This window comes from Aquarana catesbeiana, linkage group LG08, assembly GCF_042186555.1.
Source record: "Aquarana catesbeiana isolate 2022-GZ linkage group LG08, ASM4218655v1, whole genome shotgun sequence".
Classification (NCBI taxonomy): Eukaryota; Metazoa; Chordata; class Amphibia; order Anura; family Ranidae; genus Aquarana; species Aquarana catesbeiana.
In genome coordinates, this window is record NC_133331.1 from 99071856 (window position 1) to 99093759 (window position 21904).

The 21904-nt window shown below is 41.4% G+C and overlaps 1 protein-coding gene across 1 annotated transcript in view; it reads right to left on the minus strand.

Annotated features, from left to right (window-relative positions):
* HTRA1 (HtrA serine peptidase 1) overlaps positions 1–21357 on the minus strand; it is a 59587-nt gene extending 38230 nt beyond the window's left edge. The window contains exons 1-4 of the mRNA XM_073596208.1: positions 21201–21357; positions 20073–20549; positions 13567–13666; positions 10223–10430 (exon numbers count right to left, since the gene is read on the minus strand). Coding sequence (XP_073452309.1) covers positions 10223–10430; positions 13567–13666; positions 20073–20484 — 720 coding nt within the window. The 5' untranslated portion in view covers positions 20485–20549; positions 21201–21357. The remainder of the gene's footprint in view (positions 1–10222; positions 10431–13566; positions 13667–20072; positions 20550–21200) is intronic.
* Positions 21358–21904: the final 547 nt, after the last annotated feature.

The following is a 21904-nucleotide window of genomic DNA, read 5'->3' on the forward strand; positions in this document are numbered from 1 at the left end:
TATGGATTTTAAGGGGAACCCCCTATGTTGATGAGGACAAGGGCCTCTTCCCGACAACCCTGGCCGTTGGTTGTCGGGGTCTGCGGGCGGGGGGCTTATCGGAATCCGGTAGCCCACTTTAATAAGGGGGCCCCCAGATCCTGGCCCCCCACCCTATGTGAATAAGTATGGGGTACATCATACCCCTACCCATTCACCTAGGGAAAAAGTGTCAATAAAAATACACACTACACAGGTTTTTAAAGTAATTTATTAGACAGCTCCGGGGGATGTTGACCCTGCCCCCTTATGCCGTCACAGTCCCAGCATGCCCAGGGACTGTGACAGCATAAGGGGGTGGGGTCACCGCCTATATAAGTCATAGCAGAGCGCTCAGACAGCATTACAGCCGGAGAGAGCATCGTGTCAACATCGAAAGAAGAGAAGAGGGAAGAAGGCCACGTAGAAGTCCGGACCACCGCTAGCAAAAGAGAGGCAGAAGAAAACGGAGGAGCCGGCAAAAGAACCGGACACCGGGAGAAGAGGTCGAAAACCGGGAGAAGAGGCGGGAGAGAGCGGAGAAGAACCGGACCCCGGGAGAAGAGGCCGGAGAGACCCCCGAAGTCAGAAGAAGACCCCCGGAGCTGTCTAATAAATTACTTTAAAAACCTGCGTAGTGTGTTTTTTTATTGACACTTTTTCCCTAGGTGAATGGGTAGGGGTACAATGTACCCCATACTCATTCACATAGGGTGGGGGGCCGGGATCTGGGGGCCCCCTTATTAAAGAGGGATTCCGATAAGCCCCCCGCCCGCAGACCCTGACAACCAACGGCCAGGGTTGTCGGGAAGAGGCCCTTGTCCTCATCAACATGGGGACAAGGTGCTTGGGGGTGGGAGGGCCGACAGGGCTCCCCCAAGCACCCACCCCCCCATGTTGAGGGCATGCGGCCTGGTACGGTTCAGGAGGGGGGGGGCGCTCGCTCGTCCCCACCCCCTTTCCTGACCGGCCGGGCTGCGTGCTTGGATAGGGGTCTGGTATGGATTATGGGGGGGACCCCACGCCATTTTTTTGGCGTAGGGGGTTCCCCTTAAAATCCATACCAGACCTAAGGGCCTGGTATGCCCCGCGACGGGGCTCGCAAGGTATCAAACTCACCAATAAAAGCGGCGAGATTGACTTCCTTTTCTAGTCCCGTCGTATCCGATTCACATTCAAAATGAAGGGACTTGTCCGTGTGTGGGGAAGTCCGTTCATTCGGAAAGTCCGCCGTAACTCAGTCGAAAGTCCGTCAGACCTAGTCTGCTGGAAAGTCCAGTCGTGTGAAGCAAGTCCGTCTGTTCAGAAAGTCTGTTGGAAGTCCGTCGGGAAGACCATCTGACCTAGTTTCCCAGAAAGTCCGGTCGTGTGTACGCTGCATTAGTCCAGCTACTTCTTTTCTTTAAGTCCATTGCCTCTCTGTACTTGTTACAGTATATACCATGTGTAGTAGGCAAATTCCTCATGCTTTGTACTATGGTTGGACATACTTTTTTATTTTATTTTTAGAAAGTAAATGTTGTTTAAAAAAAAAACAATAAAAATTTGCTGAACGAAAAATAATGTAAAAGGTATAATGTAAATGTAAGTAAAGATAAAAGTTTTGAGTCAGATTTTAGAGTCCTATCGATTTTACAGTGCTGCCTTATAGGTAAAATTTACTTTAAAAGGATACCACTTGATTTAATCCTGCAAAACAGAAATGCTTTGAAATGTGGATAGTGTTTTATAGTTGAAGCCACAGATCTTAAATTTACTATGTGAGCTGTGGAATTTATTAGAATTTTCAATTGGATATACTGATGTTCTATGGCAGTAATTTATGGCCACAGACTAGACTGCTATGAGCAGATCTGACATGTGCATGACGAAAAGTGGTGAATTAAAGCAAGAATTTAGAAACACAGTACTGACCCTTTAGCTAACTCCAAAGTACTGCCCTGATAAATGTGGTCTCCTAGGCCAGGACTGCTTCATCAAAATGTCAGGTCTGGGGTAAGTAGAATATACTGTCTTATTGAAATATTTATTGCATGGCAAGTTGTAAGATCCTGGTACCGTGTCAATAAATTTGTAAAAACCTTTTACAGCTGGAAAATATAGTGTCAGTCACTCCTATTAATATATTCTATTCATCTCTGGTATTAGTAAGTGTGTCATGATGGCTACTGTTAATGCTAAAGTTATAAATTAGCTTTGGGTGTAACAACCTCACCATTTTCCAAAAAGGTCTCTGAACCACCAGTAAGGTGATCTTACAAAAACTTTGAGGCTTCTCTTGATGGCTTTTAGAGCTTATTTATGACATGTCAATCCTCTCACTTTGACCCTAGCTGCCTGTTGTAGGCAGATCAAAAAAGAGCGCGGGCATACAGTCAGGGTGTAAGCGCCTCAAAGTTGGCTGCCAAAGAAAGCAAACAAGGATATTTTAGTTCACATTAGATGGTTATCCTATCTCCCTATGAGCCAAATCATGCCTGAATTTGAGATCTGAGTCAATGGACAGCGCTGTTCCACCATATGGTAACCTCAACACTAGGAACTGTCAAGGATTACATTAACAAGACGTAACAAAGAAAAGATTAAGGGCTTTGCTGCATTTGGATCAAATGCAAAAAGCTTAGTTGGCATGGTCTATGATTGTCCCTCACACAACACTACAGCATACATAGATTTTTGCCTTTAATTAGCCACTAGTACTGCCAAGCAACAAAATAGTACTTGCCATCTCTCAGTTTGCAGGTTTGTTAAAAGTACATTACCAATCAAGGATTTTATCCCTTTCCCATTCACACATTTCTTTTTAGCTGCCTATTTGGTGAAGCGGAAAACAATTTATAGAAAAGGTTGCAGGGCTTCCAGGTTAGCTGCGATGCCCTCAGAATCGATTCGTTAAAACAGCTTAATTCTACATTTCACTACAGTGGGTATTTACTGTAAAATTTCTGTCTGTGAAGGATTTCATCTGTCATAGATATTAGTAATAAGTCACATTTAACTGGACTTGTCTAGCAGAGTTGAAGATGTTTCATCACTCATACGTGGCTTCACTTGAGCATTTATAGCCACTTGGGTAACTAACTTGGTCAAACTGTATCTCTAGACAAAACTTCTGTCTTAGTTTTAGAGTGGGGCAGTTTACAACTTCTGTTTTTGTGGCTGTGTCCCCTCATGGGGAAGAGTTATCACTTTATTTGTCCTGATGACCACTGCCATCAATAAAGTATGTGAGGGAATATTTACAATTTGAGTTGTTGCCAGAACAAGAAGGGGAAGTCTTCCAGTCTTCCTTGTTCCAGGGACAACTGTCTAAGAAGGAGAATCCACTCTCCTTGGGATATTTTCTATAATTTCCTGTTCTTTCTCTGTGATATAAAGTGAAAGGAAATTTCACTAATGGTACACAGATAGTAAACAATGAACTTTCAGGGGTTTGTAACCTTACTCTTTCCAAATCTAAATCTACTTACACTTTAAATCTATCATATTTCATGTATCATGTTAAGACAGATGTTAATTGTCCAAGACATGAATAGAGATGTACAAGGTTTGAAATCTTCTCGACCAATGTCTTGATCAATGTCTTGTCCAGTCAACACCTCTGTCTAGCTTTTATCACCATGAACATTTTTAAAGTACATTTTTCTAAATAAGTTTGTTTTTTATTTAGTTTTCTTTGTTTAGAAATTATTACACCAAAACTCTTGGACACTTCACTGGCAGAATATCTTGTAACAAATTTAGCAGTATGATATATGAAGTATGCAATACAAAGCCTTGATAAGCCAGAGGTATTTTAAAGCCAAGTGCTGTGGCCTGGTGAAAGGAAGATGGAACACAGGCTTTAATTGCCAAAAGTGGATTTGGAGGAAAAAAAAGAAGAATTGTTTGAAGAAAAGAACACTTAGCCAACAGTTAAGTCCTGGGGTCGATCTATTATGTCCTAGAGATGTGTGGCACCCAGTGGCACAATTACTGTATACTGTAGGCATAGGGAATAATTTAAACTACTAAGCATCAATAAATCACGGAGGCTTATGTCCCACAATCAGTGTTGAAACAGGACCTAAAAGGAGAAGATACATTTCTACGGGATAATAATCCAAAACACAAATCAACCTTGAAATGCTTCAAGAAGTGAAATATATGTTTTGGATTGGCCTTAATATTCCCCTGGCTCAAATATGACTGAGAATCTGTTGGAAGATCTCAAATATTTAATGCATGCAAAAGAGGGAGTCAAAAGAATTCATGCTAGAATAGAATTATTGTTAGTTGTTTGGAGTCTGTGCTGCCTGCCAACAGAAATGTAAAGCCAGCAGTATATATTACTGTCTGACTGTAGAATTTCCTTGTAGGCCCTCACATTACAGAGTTTTTTTATAAATTGAAAGAAGATTGTAACAAAAATTGTATAATAAAACTGTAAAGTGCATAGCCAGCTTCCCTAAATACTGACTATCAGAGAACTATATTTTATTTTCCACATTCAGCAGACTTATTCTAATGGTGTAGTGGAATTTGGAGAAATATATCCTCCGAGAGTTACCAGCAGAGCTTTTTTCAGTAAGAAAATTACCAACATGTGTAATTTGACAGGGGTACTCAACATTTTTCATTTACTGCATATATCCAATTACTACACTCACATCTATACTTTCAATGCACAATACAGAAGGTAACCCCATTCTACCCTTCAGCACTGGATCTTGGCCATAAGAGCAGCAGTGACATGGGGCTCTTATCTACCCATCTGTCTTGTCCATTCGCTCTATTAAGAAAACATAAACCCATAGTTGTTTCATGCAGAAACATTTGGTAAATACTAGCATGTAGTTATCAGCATAGTCAATTGATTATGTGGTCATTTAGATCCAGAGAGCTCTAATGTCTACAGACTGTCACAGAATTCTCCTGTCTGCCATTTTTTTCAGCTTACAGAGGGACAATTATGTGTTACTGAAGTATTTACTGACGCACAGAACAATCAGCAAATCTAAGCATTTGCTTTAGCTCAGTATCACTTAATAATAATGAGTATGTCCTTTACACCATGCAAAAGTACCACGTGAACTCAGTAACAGTACATAAAATGCTTAGCATATTCAGGCAATTTTCCATTAGCCTTCAACTCATTTATTTCAATCACCTACCAATCAATTTGTATCCAATTAAAATAGTGGTGTAAATCACTTGAAACCACCACAAAGCCAGTTTAAAAGCATTTTAGTCAATTTGCACTCCAGTTTTATTCACTTAAAGCTGAACTTTATCTATAACAACTTGTTAAAAAATCATGTTCTTTAGCAAGTAGTATACAATCTACATTAATAATTATACTACCAAAATAGTGTGTGCTGTAAATTGCCTCCGGCATTGCTCCCGTTTTTTTTTGTTTTTTTTTGCTGGAGGCTGCCATTTTGCTGAAGCCCAGAGCCCCCGAATAGCAGTAAACCATGAAAGAGAACAAAACCCATCAATTTAACGGTTTCAAAAAACAGATACATGCCTGGAATGCCATGATTGCTGACTTTCACATTTGCTTGTGTCCTCAACCACACTGTCAAACCATCAAAACCATGGCAGTTGCAGATCAAACAGAAGAAGCTTCCTTGGCTTTAAAAGGATAGGAGGGTTTAATTCCACTTTAAGGCTGTCAGCAAACTTAACAATGGAGAGCAACTGAGCATATGAAGAGCACAGTGAGTCAGCATATTACTGGATTTTAAACAGTATAGCCACTTATTTTTAATGTTTTCCATAGCTATACCTGCAAAAGGGGCCAGTCTGAAGTTATCTAGCAGAACTTAAAGGCTACGTTCACCTTTGTTTTTTTCTAAATTTCAGCTCCCCTATGTACCAATATAGCATTAATGTACTTATTATGCAAAAATAAAACAGCTTTCCATTAATTCTACACATGCACACTTCACTCTCTTCATAGCTGTTTAAACACACTGCTCGATTATTTCTGCCTTTCTTCCTGTTTGACTTTAGGTCTTGACACAGGAAGGAGTTGACCAGCTGATCTCATCAGCACACACCCTGCATCTAACTTCAGCTGGTCAACCCCTTCCTGTGTCATGGCCTAAAGTCTGACCAGGAAGTAAGGCAGAAGTAATCGAGCAGTGTGTTTAAACAGCTATAAAGAGAGTTAGGTAAGCTGATGTAAAATTATTGGAAAGCTGTTTTATTTTTGTAAAATAAGTACATTAATGCTATGTTGGTACATAAGGGAGCTGGGATTTAGAAAAAATATTGAGATAAAGAATTCTGACAGTTTTCCAACACTCTTTTACACCATGCATGTTCTGAGTTTTTGAGTCAAAAGTATTGTAAACAGACAAAGTCAGACAACTAGCCTTTTCAAAAGAAGGCCAGCAATACTAGCTGCCATACTTTTCTCATGGCAGAGTCACTTTAATCTACTGAAATCAGGAGAAACAATCAAACCCACCTTTGCTGTGGCCCATTCAACTCTACTCAGTCAAGTCTTTAAAACTGCCAGCATCAGTCATGTATTGAAAACATCTGCTTTCCTGGAGCAGGAGCACGGTTTCACTGCTGTTCAGACCAGTCAAAGCATGCAACTCTAAAGCCGTGTACACATGACCGGACCTTTCGACTGAACTGGTCCAATGGAATGAATCCGTCAGACAATCCGACCGTGTGTGGGCTTCATCTGACTTTTTCTGTCGAAAATCAGACGGGCTTTAGATTTGGAACATGTTTCAAATCTTTCTGACGGACTTGATTCCGGTCGAAAATCCGTTCGTGTGTATGCTAGTCCGACGGACAAAAAAGGACGAAAGGCAGCTATTGGCTACTAGCTATGAACTTCCTTATTCTAGTCCCTTCATACGTCACAACATTCAAACCAACTGACTTTTGAACAGACTTTAGTCCGTTCGTGTGTGGGCAAGTCCGGTCGTCCGAAAGTCCGTCGTAACTCCGTCGAAAGTCTGTCGGAAAGACCGTCTGACCTTTGATGCTGAAAAGTCTGCTCGTGTGTACGCGGCATAAGGCTCAATTCACACTAATGCTTTTTTTATTCATTTTGCAGAACTGCAGGGAAATTTTTCTTCACATGGGTTCCTATGGAACATGTTCACATCAATACATTTTTGTGCCTCTGCATTTTGTTAAAGGGTCGGAGACATTTCTTACCGCAAAATGCAGCGTTTTGTATGTAATAGACTTCAATGGACTCACATCCAAAACGCAAGTACCAGGTTTTTACCACGATTTTGCCGTGATTTGCGATTTGTGTTGTTTTTTTTTTTTCTTTAGCTGTACATTCACTGTATATAACTGGTTGTGAAGGAGCCGGCCACAGCGTCCTTAACAACTGATGAGTCATCAGCTGTCAGCGGGCTTCCCCGCAAAATGTAAAAAATAAGAATTGGCAGCTAAAAAAAAATCATGGAAAAAACAGCGTGGGGCCCCCCCAGGTCCATACCAGCACCTTGGGTCTAGTATGGAATTGGAGGGGACCCCCCCCACGCCAATTTTTTTTTTTTTTAAATGGCGTGGGGTCCCCCCCAAAATCCATATTAGATTCTTATCTGAGCATGCAGCCCGACAGGTCAGGAAAGGGAGGGGATGAGCGAGCGCCCCCCATTCTGAACCATACAAGAACCCCGGCCGGTGGTTGTCTGGGTCTGCGGGCAGGGGGTCTTATCGGAATCTGGAAGTCCCCTTTAAGGGGGGCCCCAGATCCCGGCCTCCCACCCATGTGAATGAGTATGGGGTACATTGTACCCCTACCCATTTACCAAAAATGGAACATAGTGTGAAAAAATACAGTAGACAGATTTTGACAAGTCTTTTATTAAGAATACCTTAATCCCCGCTTCTTCCTCCGGTCTTCCTCCATCTTCTCCTGCATCTTCCTCCTCTGGGTTTCTTCGCCTGCTCTTCCTTTTTCTCCTGTCTTCTTTGTCTGGTGTTGTTCTTCCTCTGCCGCCGCCGACCCTCATCCAATCCTGCATCCCAATCCCGCAGATGACCCTCCTCCGATGCTGCATCTTGCTGATCTGTCCGTGCCTATGTCAAGCATGTCTTAGTTAATGATGTTGGCGTGGTCATCGGTTGACGTCATCCAGAGGCCCAGCCCCTATTGTGACGTCATGGACCCATCATGCCCCAGGTGGTAACTTCACAGGGGGGCTGGGCCTCTGGATGATGTCATCTGATGGCCACGCCCCCATTGTTACCCAAGACATGCTTGACATCAACGTGAATAGATCAGCGGGATACAGCATTGGAGGAGGGTCGTCAGCAGGAGCAGGACACAGCATCGGAGAAGGGTCGTCTGTGGCAGAAGAAGAAGAACACCAGACAAAGACGGCGGGAGAAAGAAGAAAATCGGAAGAAGAAGCAGCCCAGATGAGGAAGATACGGGAGAAGATGGAGGAAGACCGGAGGAAGAAGCAGGGAAGAAGATGATATTTTTAAATAAAAGACTTTCAAAAACTGTCTACTGTATTTTTTCACACTACACTATTTTTTTGTGAATGGGTAGGGGTACAATGTACCCCATACTCATTCACATAGGGTGGAGGCCGGGATCTGGGGGCCCCCTCGTTAAAGTGGGCTTCCAGATTCCGATAAGCCCCCCGCCCGCAGACCCCAACAACCACGGGCCAGGGTTGTCAGGAAGAGGCCCCTGTCCCCATCAACATGGGGGGCAAGGTGCTTTGGGGTGGGGCTCTGCCCCAAAGCACCCACCCCCCGTGTTGAGGGCATGCGGCCTGGTATGGTTCAGGAGGGGGGGCTTTCGCTCGTCCCCTCCCTTTACTGACCTGCCGGATAAGGATAAGGGTCTGGTATGGATTTTGGGGGCGCCCCAAGCCATTTTTTTTTAAATTTTGGTGTGGGGGTCCCCTCCGAATCCATACTAGACCCAAGGGCCTGGTATGGACCTGGGGGCAGACCCCATGCTGTTTTTTTTTTCACAATTTTTTTTTTAACCGGCAATTCTTTTTTTTACATTAAGCGGGGAAGCTGATGACTCATCGGTGGCTGGCTTCCCGCCCCCTCATAAGCAACCAGCTATATACAGTGTAAAAATGCAAATCGACGCAAAATTACAGTAACATTGTGGTAAAAACGAGTGTCCAAAATAGTGGTAAGCACCGCAAAAAGCACTGCAGAAGCACTCAAAAGCAACATGCACAGATGTGAATCGAGCCTAAGGACCCATTTACACCTCAGCATTTTGGCACAAAGCTCCAAAACGCTGGAGGAGAAAAAAATCAATTATTCTCTACGCAGTTGGTCTCCACTACAAGTCGTCTGAAGCTCAAAAAAGTTCTGCAGCTTTTTTGTAGCTGGAATCAGGCAGATTGGTGTATTTTTTAAGCATTTTTGTTTCACAGAAATGCTTGGAAATGCTTGATTTAAGCATTTTGAACATTTTATTGTGTTTGTTGTGAATTTTTGAGCATTTTTCTGCTCAAATGCATTAAATGAAAAGATATAATAATAAATAATAAAATAATCAAATAAATAATAATAAAACAAATAAAAAAACCCTAACCCTTAACCCTAATATTAACCCCTAACCCTTAAGCAAAATAAATACAAAGTAAATAAATAAATTAACCCCTAACCTTTAAACCCCAATTCTTAACCCCTTACAAAAAAGTAAAACAATTAATGAATAAATAATAAATAAAAGTGTATGAAAAAGGTTAAAAACATAGGAACAAATGATGGAGCAGATGATATTTTTCTCTATTGACTCATTTAAAACCGCCAAAGCTCAAAAAAGCTGTACACAAACTCGCAAAAAAGCACAAATAGTCGAAAAAACACCAAAAAAAAACGCTCAAAAGCCCAATGCTCAGGTGTGAATGCAGCCAAAGTATATGCAACATTCACATATTCACCGGTGAATCTGACAACAGAAAGCGTTATCATCAAAAACTAAGCAAAGATGCAGGCTTATATTAGGTGTATTTACTGAGTACTTTTCATATTTACAATGGACTTATTTAGTAATAATTAAATTCTGCAGATTGGATACCTGACATTTGTAACAGATTTGCAAACTATCATAGCCATAAATGTTTGCACTGAATTTCCTTTGCAGAGAGTGGAGATCTGGTGTGTCAGATACCAAATGACACTGAATTTATGATCCTGGGTGAAGGTAGGTTTAAAGTTAACAGTGTAGAAGAGTACAAAAGATGTGCAATACCTTTGGCTTGATTTTAATGAGGGCAATATCAGCTTTTTCATCCACATCTATTATTTTGGCATCATATGTGGACCCATCACTCCTCTCCACTTTCAGCCTTTGCTTGTTTGTCACCACATGGGCATTGGTGAGAATCAACCCATCTTCTGAGACAATGAAACCTGATCCGCTGGCTGAGGGGACTTCACGCTTTCCAAAGAAATTGAACCTGGACACAAAAATTGGTTGTAAGAAGATGAGATCACACCATAATACACAAGTAATATATTACAAAAGCTTTTCTCAAGCAGGGTTTTGCGAAACTCTAGGGTTCCTCCAGAGTTTCTGCCTTTCAGATCAGTTACCACTGACATCAAGTGATCATAAATTGAGGGCCAAGAGCAGGTGCCAGAGGGAATTTGTCTAATCTGCATCAAATCTTGAACTTGGCAGACCAAGACCCTCAGGTTTATTGAGCTGATACATACAAAGTATACTAGAGAAATTTTGAGTCGTGGCAAAAAGCTTAGCTTAATATGTATGCAACTGTAAAGAGCAAATAAGTGAAAGAACCAGAGTTCAGTTGCCTTTAAAATAGGGTAGCCAGAACAAGGAAAACATATTTTAGACTGGCTGCTATGGGAACATTGTTCTCTGTCATATGTAACAGTGTTCTTCAATTCATTTTGATATTTTGTACCACTTAAAAAAAAAAAAAAAAAATCTTTTTCACTACCCTTGTTTCTCATAAGGCCCCTTTCACACTGGGGCGGTGGGGGCGTCGGCGGTACAACAGCGCTATTTTTAGCGCTGCTGTACCGTCGTTCTTGCAGCTGTATTTGGCCGCTAGCGGTGCGGTTTTAACCCCCGCTGGCGGCCGAAAAAGGGTTAAAATCCCTCATACAGCGCGGCTATAGCCGCGGTATTGCCGCGGTATAGCCGCGCTGTCCCATTGATTTCAATGAGCAGGAGCGGTTTAGGAGCTCCTTCACCGCTCCAAAGAAGCGGTTTGCAGGACTTTTTTCACCGTCCTGCCAGCGCACCGCTTCAGTGTGAAAGCCCTCGGGCTTTCACACTGAACAAACAGCGGAGGCTGTTTAGGGGCGGTTTGCAGGCGGTATTTTTAGCGCAATACCGCCTGCAAACCGCCCCAGTGTGAAAGGGGTCTGAGTGCCCCTTAATGTGTGTATAATTAATGAACCTATCTACCAAATACATACAGTATACTGTACAGTAAGTCCCCTACATATGAACCTTTTCGAATTGCGAACTTTCAAAGATGCGAACATGTGTTTGCACAGTTTGTTTTCATTAAACCCTACTGATCAGCGCCAACAACCTTTGTCTGCAAGCACTGATCTTTGTTGGACTTATGAACAAGCTCCCAGAATGGAACGTGTTCGTAAGTAGGGGACTTACTGTACAGCTTTCCACAGTAGCCTCTTTTCCTACCGTGCTATTTAAAGTTTATACTATAAGGCTTCATGTACATGGGATGTTGTTCAACCTCTCCTGAAAGATTTAACTTCACAGCTAGAAACCGGCGTCTAAAAACGGCTGTTTAGCCACGTTTGCATCAAGAAGCGTTTGAAAAAAAAAAAAATGTTTTTCTCAAAATAGCCAAAAATAAAAAACACCTGTAAACAAAACGCAGCTAAACGTGAGTTGCTGCGTTTAGCCACGTTTGAAATGCCTCTAAACACAGCTTCTGAACACATTTTTTTTTGGGTTCCAAAAAAAGCCTCTAAACACAACTGCCTAGAAACAACTATAAATGAACCAGTGTACATGTACTGATAAGATAACAGAGGAGGGTCCAGGAGCAGTTGAAAAAAATGCCCAACTGCTCCTAAACATCTGTTTACCAGCAGCAGTGTACATGAGGCCTAATATTTATTGTTATCATTTGCTTTACATGTTAACCTGTAAATTAGAAATAACCGACAGTAGAAGTAATGCCCTGTACACACGGTAGGATTTTCCGACAGAAGAGTGCAATCGGATTGTGTTGTCGGAAATTCCGATCGTGTGTGGGCTCCATCGGACTTTTTCCGTCGGAATTTCCAACACACAAAGTTTGAGAGCAGGATATAAAATTTTCCAACAACAAAATCTGATCGTTTAAATTCCGATTGTGTGTACAAAAATCCAACGCACAAAGTGCCACGCATGCTCAGAATAAATTAAGAAACGAAAGCTATTGGCTACTGCCCCGTTTATAGTCCCGATGTATGTGTTTTATATCACCACGTTCAGAATGGTCGGATTTTCCAACAACTTTGTCCGACCGTGTGTATGCAAGACAAGTTTGGCCCAAAATCCGACTGATTTTGTCGTCCGAATGTCCGATCAATGTCCGATCGTGTGTACAGGGCATAATTCTTAAGGTAAAAGTACCACTATCTATGTAATTTCAAACAACAATTAGAGGTTAGCAATAAGTGCAATAATTGCACATAGATGAAACTTTGCGTATGATATATCATAAAGATGGAAATATGGGGTGTACAGTAAAACCTTGGTTTGAGAGCATAATTCGTTCCAGAAACATGCTTGTAATTCAAAGCACTTGTATATCAAAGCATTTTTTTTACAGGGTATAAAAAAGAGAAGAGAGGCACCTCTAAGTGTAGCAATAAGTTGCTAAATGTTGTACCTTCATTAAATGTAACCATATTGCTACACTCTCTTCTTTATTATACTCCAGTTGTGACATGACGCTACTCTTATATCAAGACATCGCTTGTATATCAAGGCAAAATTTATTAAAACATTTTGCTTGTCTTGTGAAACGCTCTCAAACCAAGGTTTTACTGTATTTATAAAAACTTTGCAGAGCTTTTTGTCCTGTGTACATTCCTTCCGTGTGAATTGGTGCAAAATCAAAAGTTATTAGGCTATTTTCCCTCCAGGTTCAATATTATTTATTCAATAAACAGAGTGGTTTGAGAAAATGCTGCATTGTCGTTGTTAGAATGAGTGAACAATCATAATAAATATTTATTTTTTTATGATCATCAGCTCCATCTAGTGACTCTAATGCAGTATTTTCCTGATTCACACTATTTTGTATGAATAAATAACATACAACCTGGAGAAAATAAGCCTAATAACTTTCAATTTTGCCCTCATCTACACAGAATGGATGTACATTCAGTTTCACAGGATGAATAGCTCTAATTTGTTTTTTTATAAACACACACAAAAGCATGCACTGTACATACCAAACATTATTTACACACAACATATACATTGTTAGGTTAACTTTTTCCATATGGTTACTAGAACCGATGCATCCTGTATGAAAATGGTTAGTACAGTCCCATTTAAACTATGTTGTATAACATGACATGGCTGACATTTACATTCGATACAACTCAATATGCACAACAGCTGGCGCAATCTTCTCCACCACATCAGCGATAAAGTTATACTTATAGCGAGGGCTGTCTGGATCCGTCTGACCTGTAACAAGAACAAAGGTGAACAAATGCTATATAAATGAGTACTAAATACGAATAAACAGGAGGCAGTATTCACTGATAGTAAAAGCAAAAGTAGGATGACATCTCAATCTGGATCTTGAATAAGTTCCAGCTATATATTCCCAGGCTATACTGTTGACTGCCAGTTTTTCATTTGTGTTTTTAATGTCGTTATATTGCCCTTATCTTCAACTAGGAATTTTATCCAAGCATTTATTTTAATTGGAAGTGAAACAAGACATATTAATGGCTACAAATTAAACAGACCAGTCCACTATTCTGGCAATTTTTATACTGTAGAGGAGGGAAACAAAATAATCAACCACCTAAACAAAATGTTTTACCTGTCATGTCCCCTTATATGTTAAAAAGGTCAATCCACCAAAAGAATATTTCAATTTGGGGTATATGTGGAAGAGTTAAACTACCTGACATTTTTTCATACCCCGTTGAAGACCTCCTGTGGCCATTATGAGGCATTCCCACTCTCCTTGTCAGATTATGTATTAATTTTATATTACAGGAAATATGGGGTGCAGAACATGCAAAGTTGAGCAAGAATATCCAGAATACAGAAATTAATTATGGCTGGGAGATCTAACTGTTGGGCTATCCAAGAATTATAAAAGCTAAGGTCTGGCTCAACCCACTAGGTTCCACTGATTACTTAACTATCACTTTTGGATGGACTGACTCTTTAGTAACTTTTAATGTTAAGTCCACTGAGATAAACGTAGGTTTTGCTTGTTGCTTTGTAGACACATGGAACACCGTATGAACATTTTGAAGACAGATGAAGGTAACTGAAAACAGCTGTAGATAAACTGTTCAAGAAAACATGCAAAATCTGAACATTTCACAGTGGGGGGAAAAGCTTGAGGAAGTATAACTACAAAAATAGGTAAAAACATTTTTATTTTTTTATTTTTAATATAATTAATAGTCACAACCTATATCAAGTTTCTATTCCTGTCGATAACCTCAGACAGTGTTGATGCGGGAATACCTCCTGGTGGGTAACTGTCTTCTCCCATTGGGAGGGCAGGGAAGCCATCCTGGCCGGTAGAAGACAGTGATTATTGCTAGCAGTTATGGCAGCCACTAGCAATAATCACAAGAGAATCGGGCAGGCTGGTTGTACCCGAGTTGATCAATCGATCAACTTGGTACATTCAGCCTGCCAATTAACGGGTCAAATCTCGGCTGGTTCCTGCTGAACCCCCCACGAGATTTGAACCGTGTATGGCCGACCTAACTCTTCCCAAAAGGGGATACAGACAGCAATAAAAACCTGTCCCTACTGTTTATATAGCTAATAAAATGTGTGGCTGAAGTTCCTATTACTACATGTTCAAGCTGACAACACCGTGCATATGCTGACATCCCAAGCAGCATTATCAGTCTTGCCCAGTTCTCTCTTCTGGAATACATAACACCTCTCCTCACAACTCTAACACAAGGAGAAGGCAGACTGTAGTCATAAGGACATAACTGAGGCAAAGCTGACAACACCGGTTGGGATTTCAGTGCAGCAGAGGCAGAGTTGTTAGCTTACACAGGGTTTGGTCTGAATACAGTTCAGCAGAACCCAAAAAAAACTGTCACATGATTGCATCCCCGCCAGCCCAATTATCTGCAGCTGGGACATTTGCATGCACAGAAGAGGCAGGGATGCTTGTGGCACCACTAATCTAATATGGGCACATGGCCATATTTGGTCAATTATATTGACCAACTTATTGGGCCGGGAGGTTTCGAACATGTGACACCAGGATCTGCAGAATGGGGTTTGGACTGAGTTCAGACTCAACTAGGGCTCATCTCTGGTTAGGAGTGCTCTGGATTTCTAGCAGGATCAACAGGTATTTTTTTTTTTGCACGGACAAAACATGGAGAAATATGCATATATTGCAGAGATGTATTAAATGTGTTTTTTTTCTTTCATACACTGACATTCCCCATCTCTCTGATAAATGTGATTTTGTAAGTAATGACAGTAAATGACAACTTTCTAAACATTAATTATCTATCTTGTTCTCCTAGGCCTGTGAAGTGTTCAGACTGTGTTCATTGGCTTGATTTCCTGTCTGCGGCTATTCATAATTCAATATGGAAAGTTCACATGGACACAGCTTTCCATGGTTCCAACAAAGTAACAAGTAAAATATGAACATTTCTCGCTGGGCACAACATAAAAATGTAATGAATCATAACCACTTATTACCAACTTTATCATTAGCCAGAAAAATGTAAGAAGAAATTGTGATTTAAGCACTACTTCCATTTCTTCTGTCTAGTTTTGCAGTTAAATATTTAATATATAATAAATACCACTTGTTATTAAAGGGGTTCTCCTAATAAGAGACCATAACTGCTGCAAAAAGACAAGGGAAGGTTATGCAAAATGGGTAGCACCCTCCATGTGAGAATAGACTTCCCTGATCATGATGGGGTTGCTTTACATTTTGGCGATAATGATTCAGTTAAAGTGTAACTGTACCACTATGCAACCTATTACGCTGTTTGCCACATGTACTATCAAACTCGCAGTGTTGCCCAAATACAGTTCCTGCTTGTCTGGATAGGTTCATACCCTTGCGTCTGCATTGCCTGCAATATGAGTTTACATGTGTTTTCAAGCACCCTGAATTTTTCGTTTGTCCAACCAAAGTCTTAAATAGAGTAGGGGTTTCTAGGGGGCTGGGGACTTGTTGTCATGAGCTAAAACACAAGAAAATGCATGTTACAAATGTTTTTTATGCTCTGCCATTGAGGCCTATGGGGATAAAAGTGCATGTTGATGCTCTACAAAACTACACCTGTACTATTTTTACCAATACACAACAGTGTAGCACACAGGTGTGAACTGGCCCAGTAGAAAAGAATAGCGGCCCTCTTGTCTATTGTGCACAGCCTAATGGCCCATATACACGATCCGAAAATGGGACGAAAAATACTGCTTTCGATGCGATCGTACGATAATCGGATCGTTAGTACCGAGCTTTCGAGAGCCGATCACGACAGTTCATCGGATATTACTCGATCAGACAAGCAGGAAAATTTTCCTTGTATGATACCAGATTGTACGATTTTCGTTTAGTCAGTACAGTTGTCCTCCAAAAATACAATAGAAATACAGTACAACACATGACATCACTTCCGCTTTTTTTTTCTGTCGTATGAGAATTTTTGGGACTTTAATAACCTATTCAATTTCTACTTGCGACTAGTAAGCGAAAAACGTCGGACGATCTGTCATCCGATTTTTGGATCGTGTGCACGGGGCATAAATCCTCTGAAAATTCTCTAAACCTTGGGAGCAATGATCTGCAAATTTTGACTTAATGCCCTGCCAGGCCATGCCCCTTCTTGTATTACCTATTGGTCACTTAAAGCTGTTCATCTCATGGTTGTTCCATAGAGAGACAAAGGAGTAGGGCCAAGTACCAATTTAGATGAAGTCAAAGTTAGCAGGTGCCATTTTAGAGGGGGTTATGGTGTGTGTAGACACCTGTGGGTGCCTGCTGCTATATCTTAATAGCATTTATAGTCATGCAGGTGCAGTTAAGCTGGACCAGCGAAAAAAATATGAATGACACACTGGGGAACTGAAGAAATGTGAACTGCCTTGGCTGCTCTCTTCGATCACAGGATGATGCCAAGTCTCTTATCTGAAGGACAAGAGACTTTAGCGTTTCATGGCTGTAGCTACAGTCAGGTCCATAAATATTGTGACATCGACACAATTCTAATCTTTTTGGCTCTATACACCACAATGGATTTGAAATGAAATGAATGTGCTTTAACTGCAGACTTTCAGCTTTAATTTGAGGGTATTTACATCCAAATCAGGTGAATGGTGTAGGAATTACAACAGTTTGTATATGTGCCTCCCACTTTTTAAGGGACCAAAAGTAATGGGATAGATTAACAATCATCCATAAAACTTTCACTTTTTAATACTTGGTTGCAAATCCTTTGCAGTCAATTACAGCCTGAGGTCTGGAACGCATAGACATCATCAAACACTCTGCCAGGCCTCTACTGCAACTGTCTTCAGTTCCTGCTTGTTCTTGGGGCACTTTCCCTTCAGTTTTGTCTTCAGCAAGTGAAATGCATGCTCAATCAGATTCAGGTCAGGTGATTGACTTGGCCATTGCATAACATTCCACTTCTTTCCCTTAAAAAATCCTTTGGTAGCTTTTGCAGTATGCTTCAGGTCATTGTCAATCTGCACTGTGAAGCGCCATCCAATTAGTTCTAAGGCGTTTAGCTGAATATGAGCAGATAATATTGCCCGAGACACTTCAGAATTCATCCTGCTGCTTTTGTCAGCAGTCACATCATCAATAAATACAAGAGAACCAGTTTCATTGGCAGCCATACATGCCCACGCCATGACACTACCACCACCATGCTTCACTGATGAGGTGGTATGCTTTGGATCATGAGCAGTTCCTTTCCTTCTCCATACTCTTCTCTTCCCATCACTCTGGTACAAGTTGATCTTGGTCTCATCTGTCCATAGGATGTTGTTCCAGGACTGTGAAGGCTTTTTTAGATGTTGTTTGGCAAACTCTAATCTGGTCTTCCTGTTTTTGAGGCTCACCAACGGTTTACATCTTGTGGTGAACTCTCTGTATTCACTCTGGTGAAGTCTTCTCTTGATTGTTGACTTTGACACACATACACCTACCTCCTGGAGTGTGTTCTTGATCTGGCGAACTGTTGTGAAGGGTGTTTTCTTCACCAGGGAAAGAATTCTTCGGTCATCCACCACAGTTGTTTTCCGTGGTCTTCCGGGTCTTTTGGTGTTGCTGAGCTCACTGATGCGTTCTTTCTTTTTAAGGATGCTCCAAACAGTTGATTTGGCCACACCTAATGTTTTTGCTATCTTTCTGATGGGTTTGTTTTGTTTTTTCAGCCTAATGATGGCTTGCTTCACTGATAGTGACAGCTCTTTGGATCTCATATTGAGAGTTGACAGCAACAGATTCCAAATGCAAATAGCACACTTGAAATTAACTCTTGACCTTTTATCTGTTCCTTGTAAATGGGATAATGAGGGAATAACACACACCTGGCCATAGAACAGCTGAGCAGCCAATTGTTCCATTACTTTTGGTCCCTTAAAAAGTGGCAGGCACATATACAAACTGTTGTAATTCCTACACCGTTCACCTGATTTGGATATAAATACCCTCAAATTAAAGCTGAAATTCTGCAGTTAAAGCACATCTTGTTCGTTTCATTTCAAATCCATTGTGGTGGTGTATAGAGCAAAAAAGATTAGAATTGTGTCGATGTCCCAATAATTATGGACCTGACTGTATTATAATGTAGTCATTATAATGTCAACAAAAATGTCACTGGGCAGCATAGTAGTCTAGTGCATAGGGTCTCCAAACTTTCCAAACAAAGAGCCAGTTTTCAGTCCTCCAGACTATGGAGGGGGGGGGGGCAGACTCTGGCTAATGGGAGTGGAAAAGGTCCTGACGTCAGTGGAAAAAAACAAAGCCCCCTCTTTGGTGTCAGTGGGAGGAATTGTGCCCCATCGCTGGTGCCACTGGGAGGAATTGTGCCCAATTGTTAGTGTCATTGGGAGAAATTGTGCCCTATCCTTAGTGTCACTGGAAGAAATTTCACCCCATTGTTGGTGCCAATGGGGGAAATAATGCCCCATTGTTGGCATCAATGGATGAAATAGTGCCTCAAGGGCTGGATAAAAGCAAGCAAATGGCCGCATCTGGCCTCTGGGCCGCAGTTGGAGACCAATGGTTAAGTGGTTAGTACCTCTGCCTTGCAGCACTAGGGTCCCCAGTTTAAATCCCAGTCAGGACACTATCTGCATGGAGTTTGTGTGTTCTCCCTGTACTTGCGTGAGTTCCTCTCACACTCTAAAGACACGCTGGAAGGTTAATTGGTTCTCATCTAAAATGGTCCTAGTGTATGTATGTATGTGAGATAGGGACCTTAGATAGTAAGCTTCTCGCGGGCAGGTACTGATGTAAGTGTACAATATATAAAGTGCTGCAAAATTGGCAAGGCTGTATCAAGAAAGTTACTTCCAGGTACAGTTTTTACCTGTCTTTAATAACCAATATAACTATTTTAACAGAGAGACAACAGCTAAACTATATAGAATATAATCATAGCCATAGAAAAAACATAAAAATGCCAATACAGCAAAACGCAATGTGCAGAGCATAGTAATGTTTGCAAATTGACTCCAAGCTCATGAACAGTTGAAATAGGTTACTACACTTTGCACATCCTTTTTAAATACCTCTAAAACAAAATCACAATTGTTAGGATTAATAATGGAGATCATTATTGCCCTACATTTATAACTGGATATTTCAGTCCCCAGCTACCCTTGTTCTTACCTAGCTGGCAATCTCCTCTCTGGATTGGGATGATGGCTGCAGATCCCTGATTCTGCACAGCTTTACTCTCTGCCTGTAGCTTGCATAGGCTGCTATAAGTATTTCCATCGCTCCCACACACAGGCTGGGGAGATGAACACTGGCAAGTCCTGGGGCTCCCTAAAAGCCCACTCTTCATACAGCGCAATGCGGAGGCACAAGTAGGATCTGCTGGTCCTTCTCCACATCTATCCCCCTCATCAGCAGCACATACAGTACAGCAGCCACAACGCAGCGCTGTCTCTCCAGACGGGCAGTTCGTAGGCGATGGTGGGCAGGAGGATGGATCACAGCGAGAGGGACACCGGGAAACAGGTGATGGGATCGAAGCAGCAGGAACCCCACAGGACAGCAGTACCAAGAACCACAGCATTGTAATACCGATGCTTGACACTAGAGGGTACCACACGTGCAAATGCCCTAGATATAAAAGTGTACCTGGGAAAATATGAACAGCAGATATTAGCACTAATGATAGGGTTCCACAATTCTAGTTACTGAATCCAAAGAGATTAGCACTCTTTTAAAACATTATTTAATATAGCAAATTAAAAAAAAGGGCACAGCTACATGCATTCACAAAATAAATTCTAAAAAAGGAAGGTTATGGCTGAATTGAGGTAACCTCATTCCCCAAATAGCATTATAGAGGTTAATATTGCTTGATCACAGTAATATCTATTGCAAACTAAATATTTTTATTAGGCAATAGGAAACAAACTCCAGCAAACTACCAAATTTCAGTTTCCTGGAGTCTGCTGAAAGATGCAATCTTGGGTGCTATTGATTGCAACACTACACACTGCTATTTGCCTTAATGAATAACTGTAGCTGTCAACAATGCAAATAGATAATATAAAAAATGCAGTTAATAGGATCTCTCCTTTTAAATGTTAATACTGTGACCTGGAGGGTAAAAGAATTTTACAGTAAATAGCAGAGAAAATTGAGTATTGTCCGTGATACTTTTTTATTTGCACTAACATACAATTTTTCAGGACAAGCTTTTAGGGTATGTCCCCTTCTTCAAGGTCCAAGCAGTACTCACAGTAAATAGCAGAAAGTGTGAAGTATAGGCAGAGTACATACCAGCAGATTGTCAGTGTGTGCCAGGCGCAGAGGCTGGATCCCAGCAGCAGCACAGAAGTCCCTCTCCCTGCCCAGGAGACCAGCAATCTTCTCTTCTGTCCAGCCTACTCTGTGCGTCCTCACAGCCCAGCACTGATTCAGCTTCTTTTATCTGGAAAAGCCCCAAAACAGCATTACTCCACCCCCAATGAGAGACCAGGGCAGCCAGCCAAGGATAGTGCACACAGCATGACAGCAGCAGAGCAGAATAGAGTACATTACCCGGTACAGCGCAGCCTGCTGAGACAAGAAACAGCAACACAAAGCAACCAAGAGTCAGCCCAGGACAGAGCTGAGGGCAAAAGCAAGGGCAGTATAAAGCATAGAGAGCAATGTACAGACACAGTGAAGTATACAGCATAGAAAACAATGTACAGAGACAGTGCAGTATACAACATAGGGATTAGTGTACAGAGACAGTCTGGTCTACAACAGTGTTTCTCAACCTTTTTCCAGTCAAGGCACCCTTTATAGTTAGGCAAAATCTCGAGGCACCCCAGTCTAAAATGTAAACAAAACTAATAGTTTTATATAATGCAGCAACATCCACACACATAGGACACCCAATGTTAGAGGTGTTTTATTCTTTTAAAGCATAAACAGCAAAGCAGGGGATGGGCTAACAAGGATGCTGTGCATGTGCCGGACATCCTCCTCATCAACCG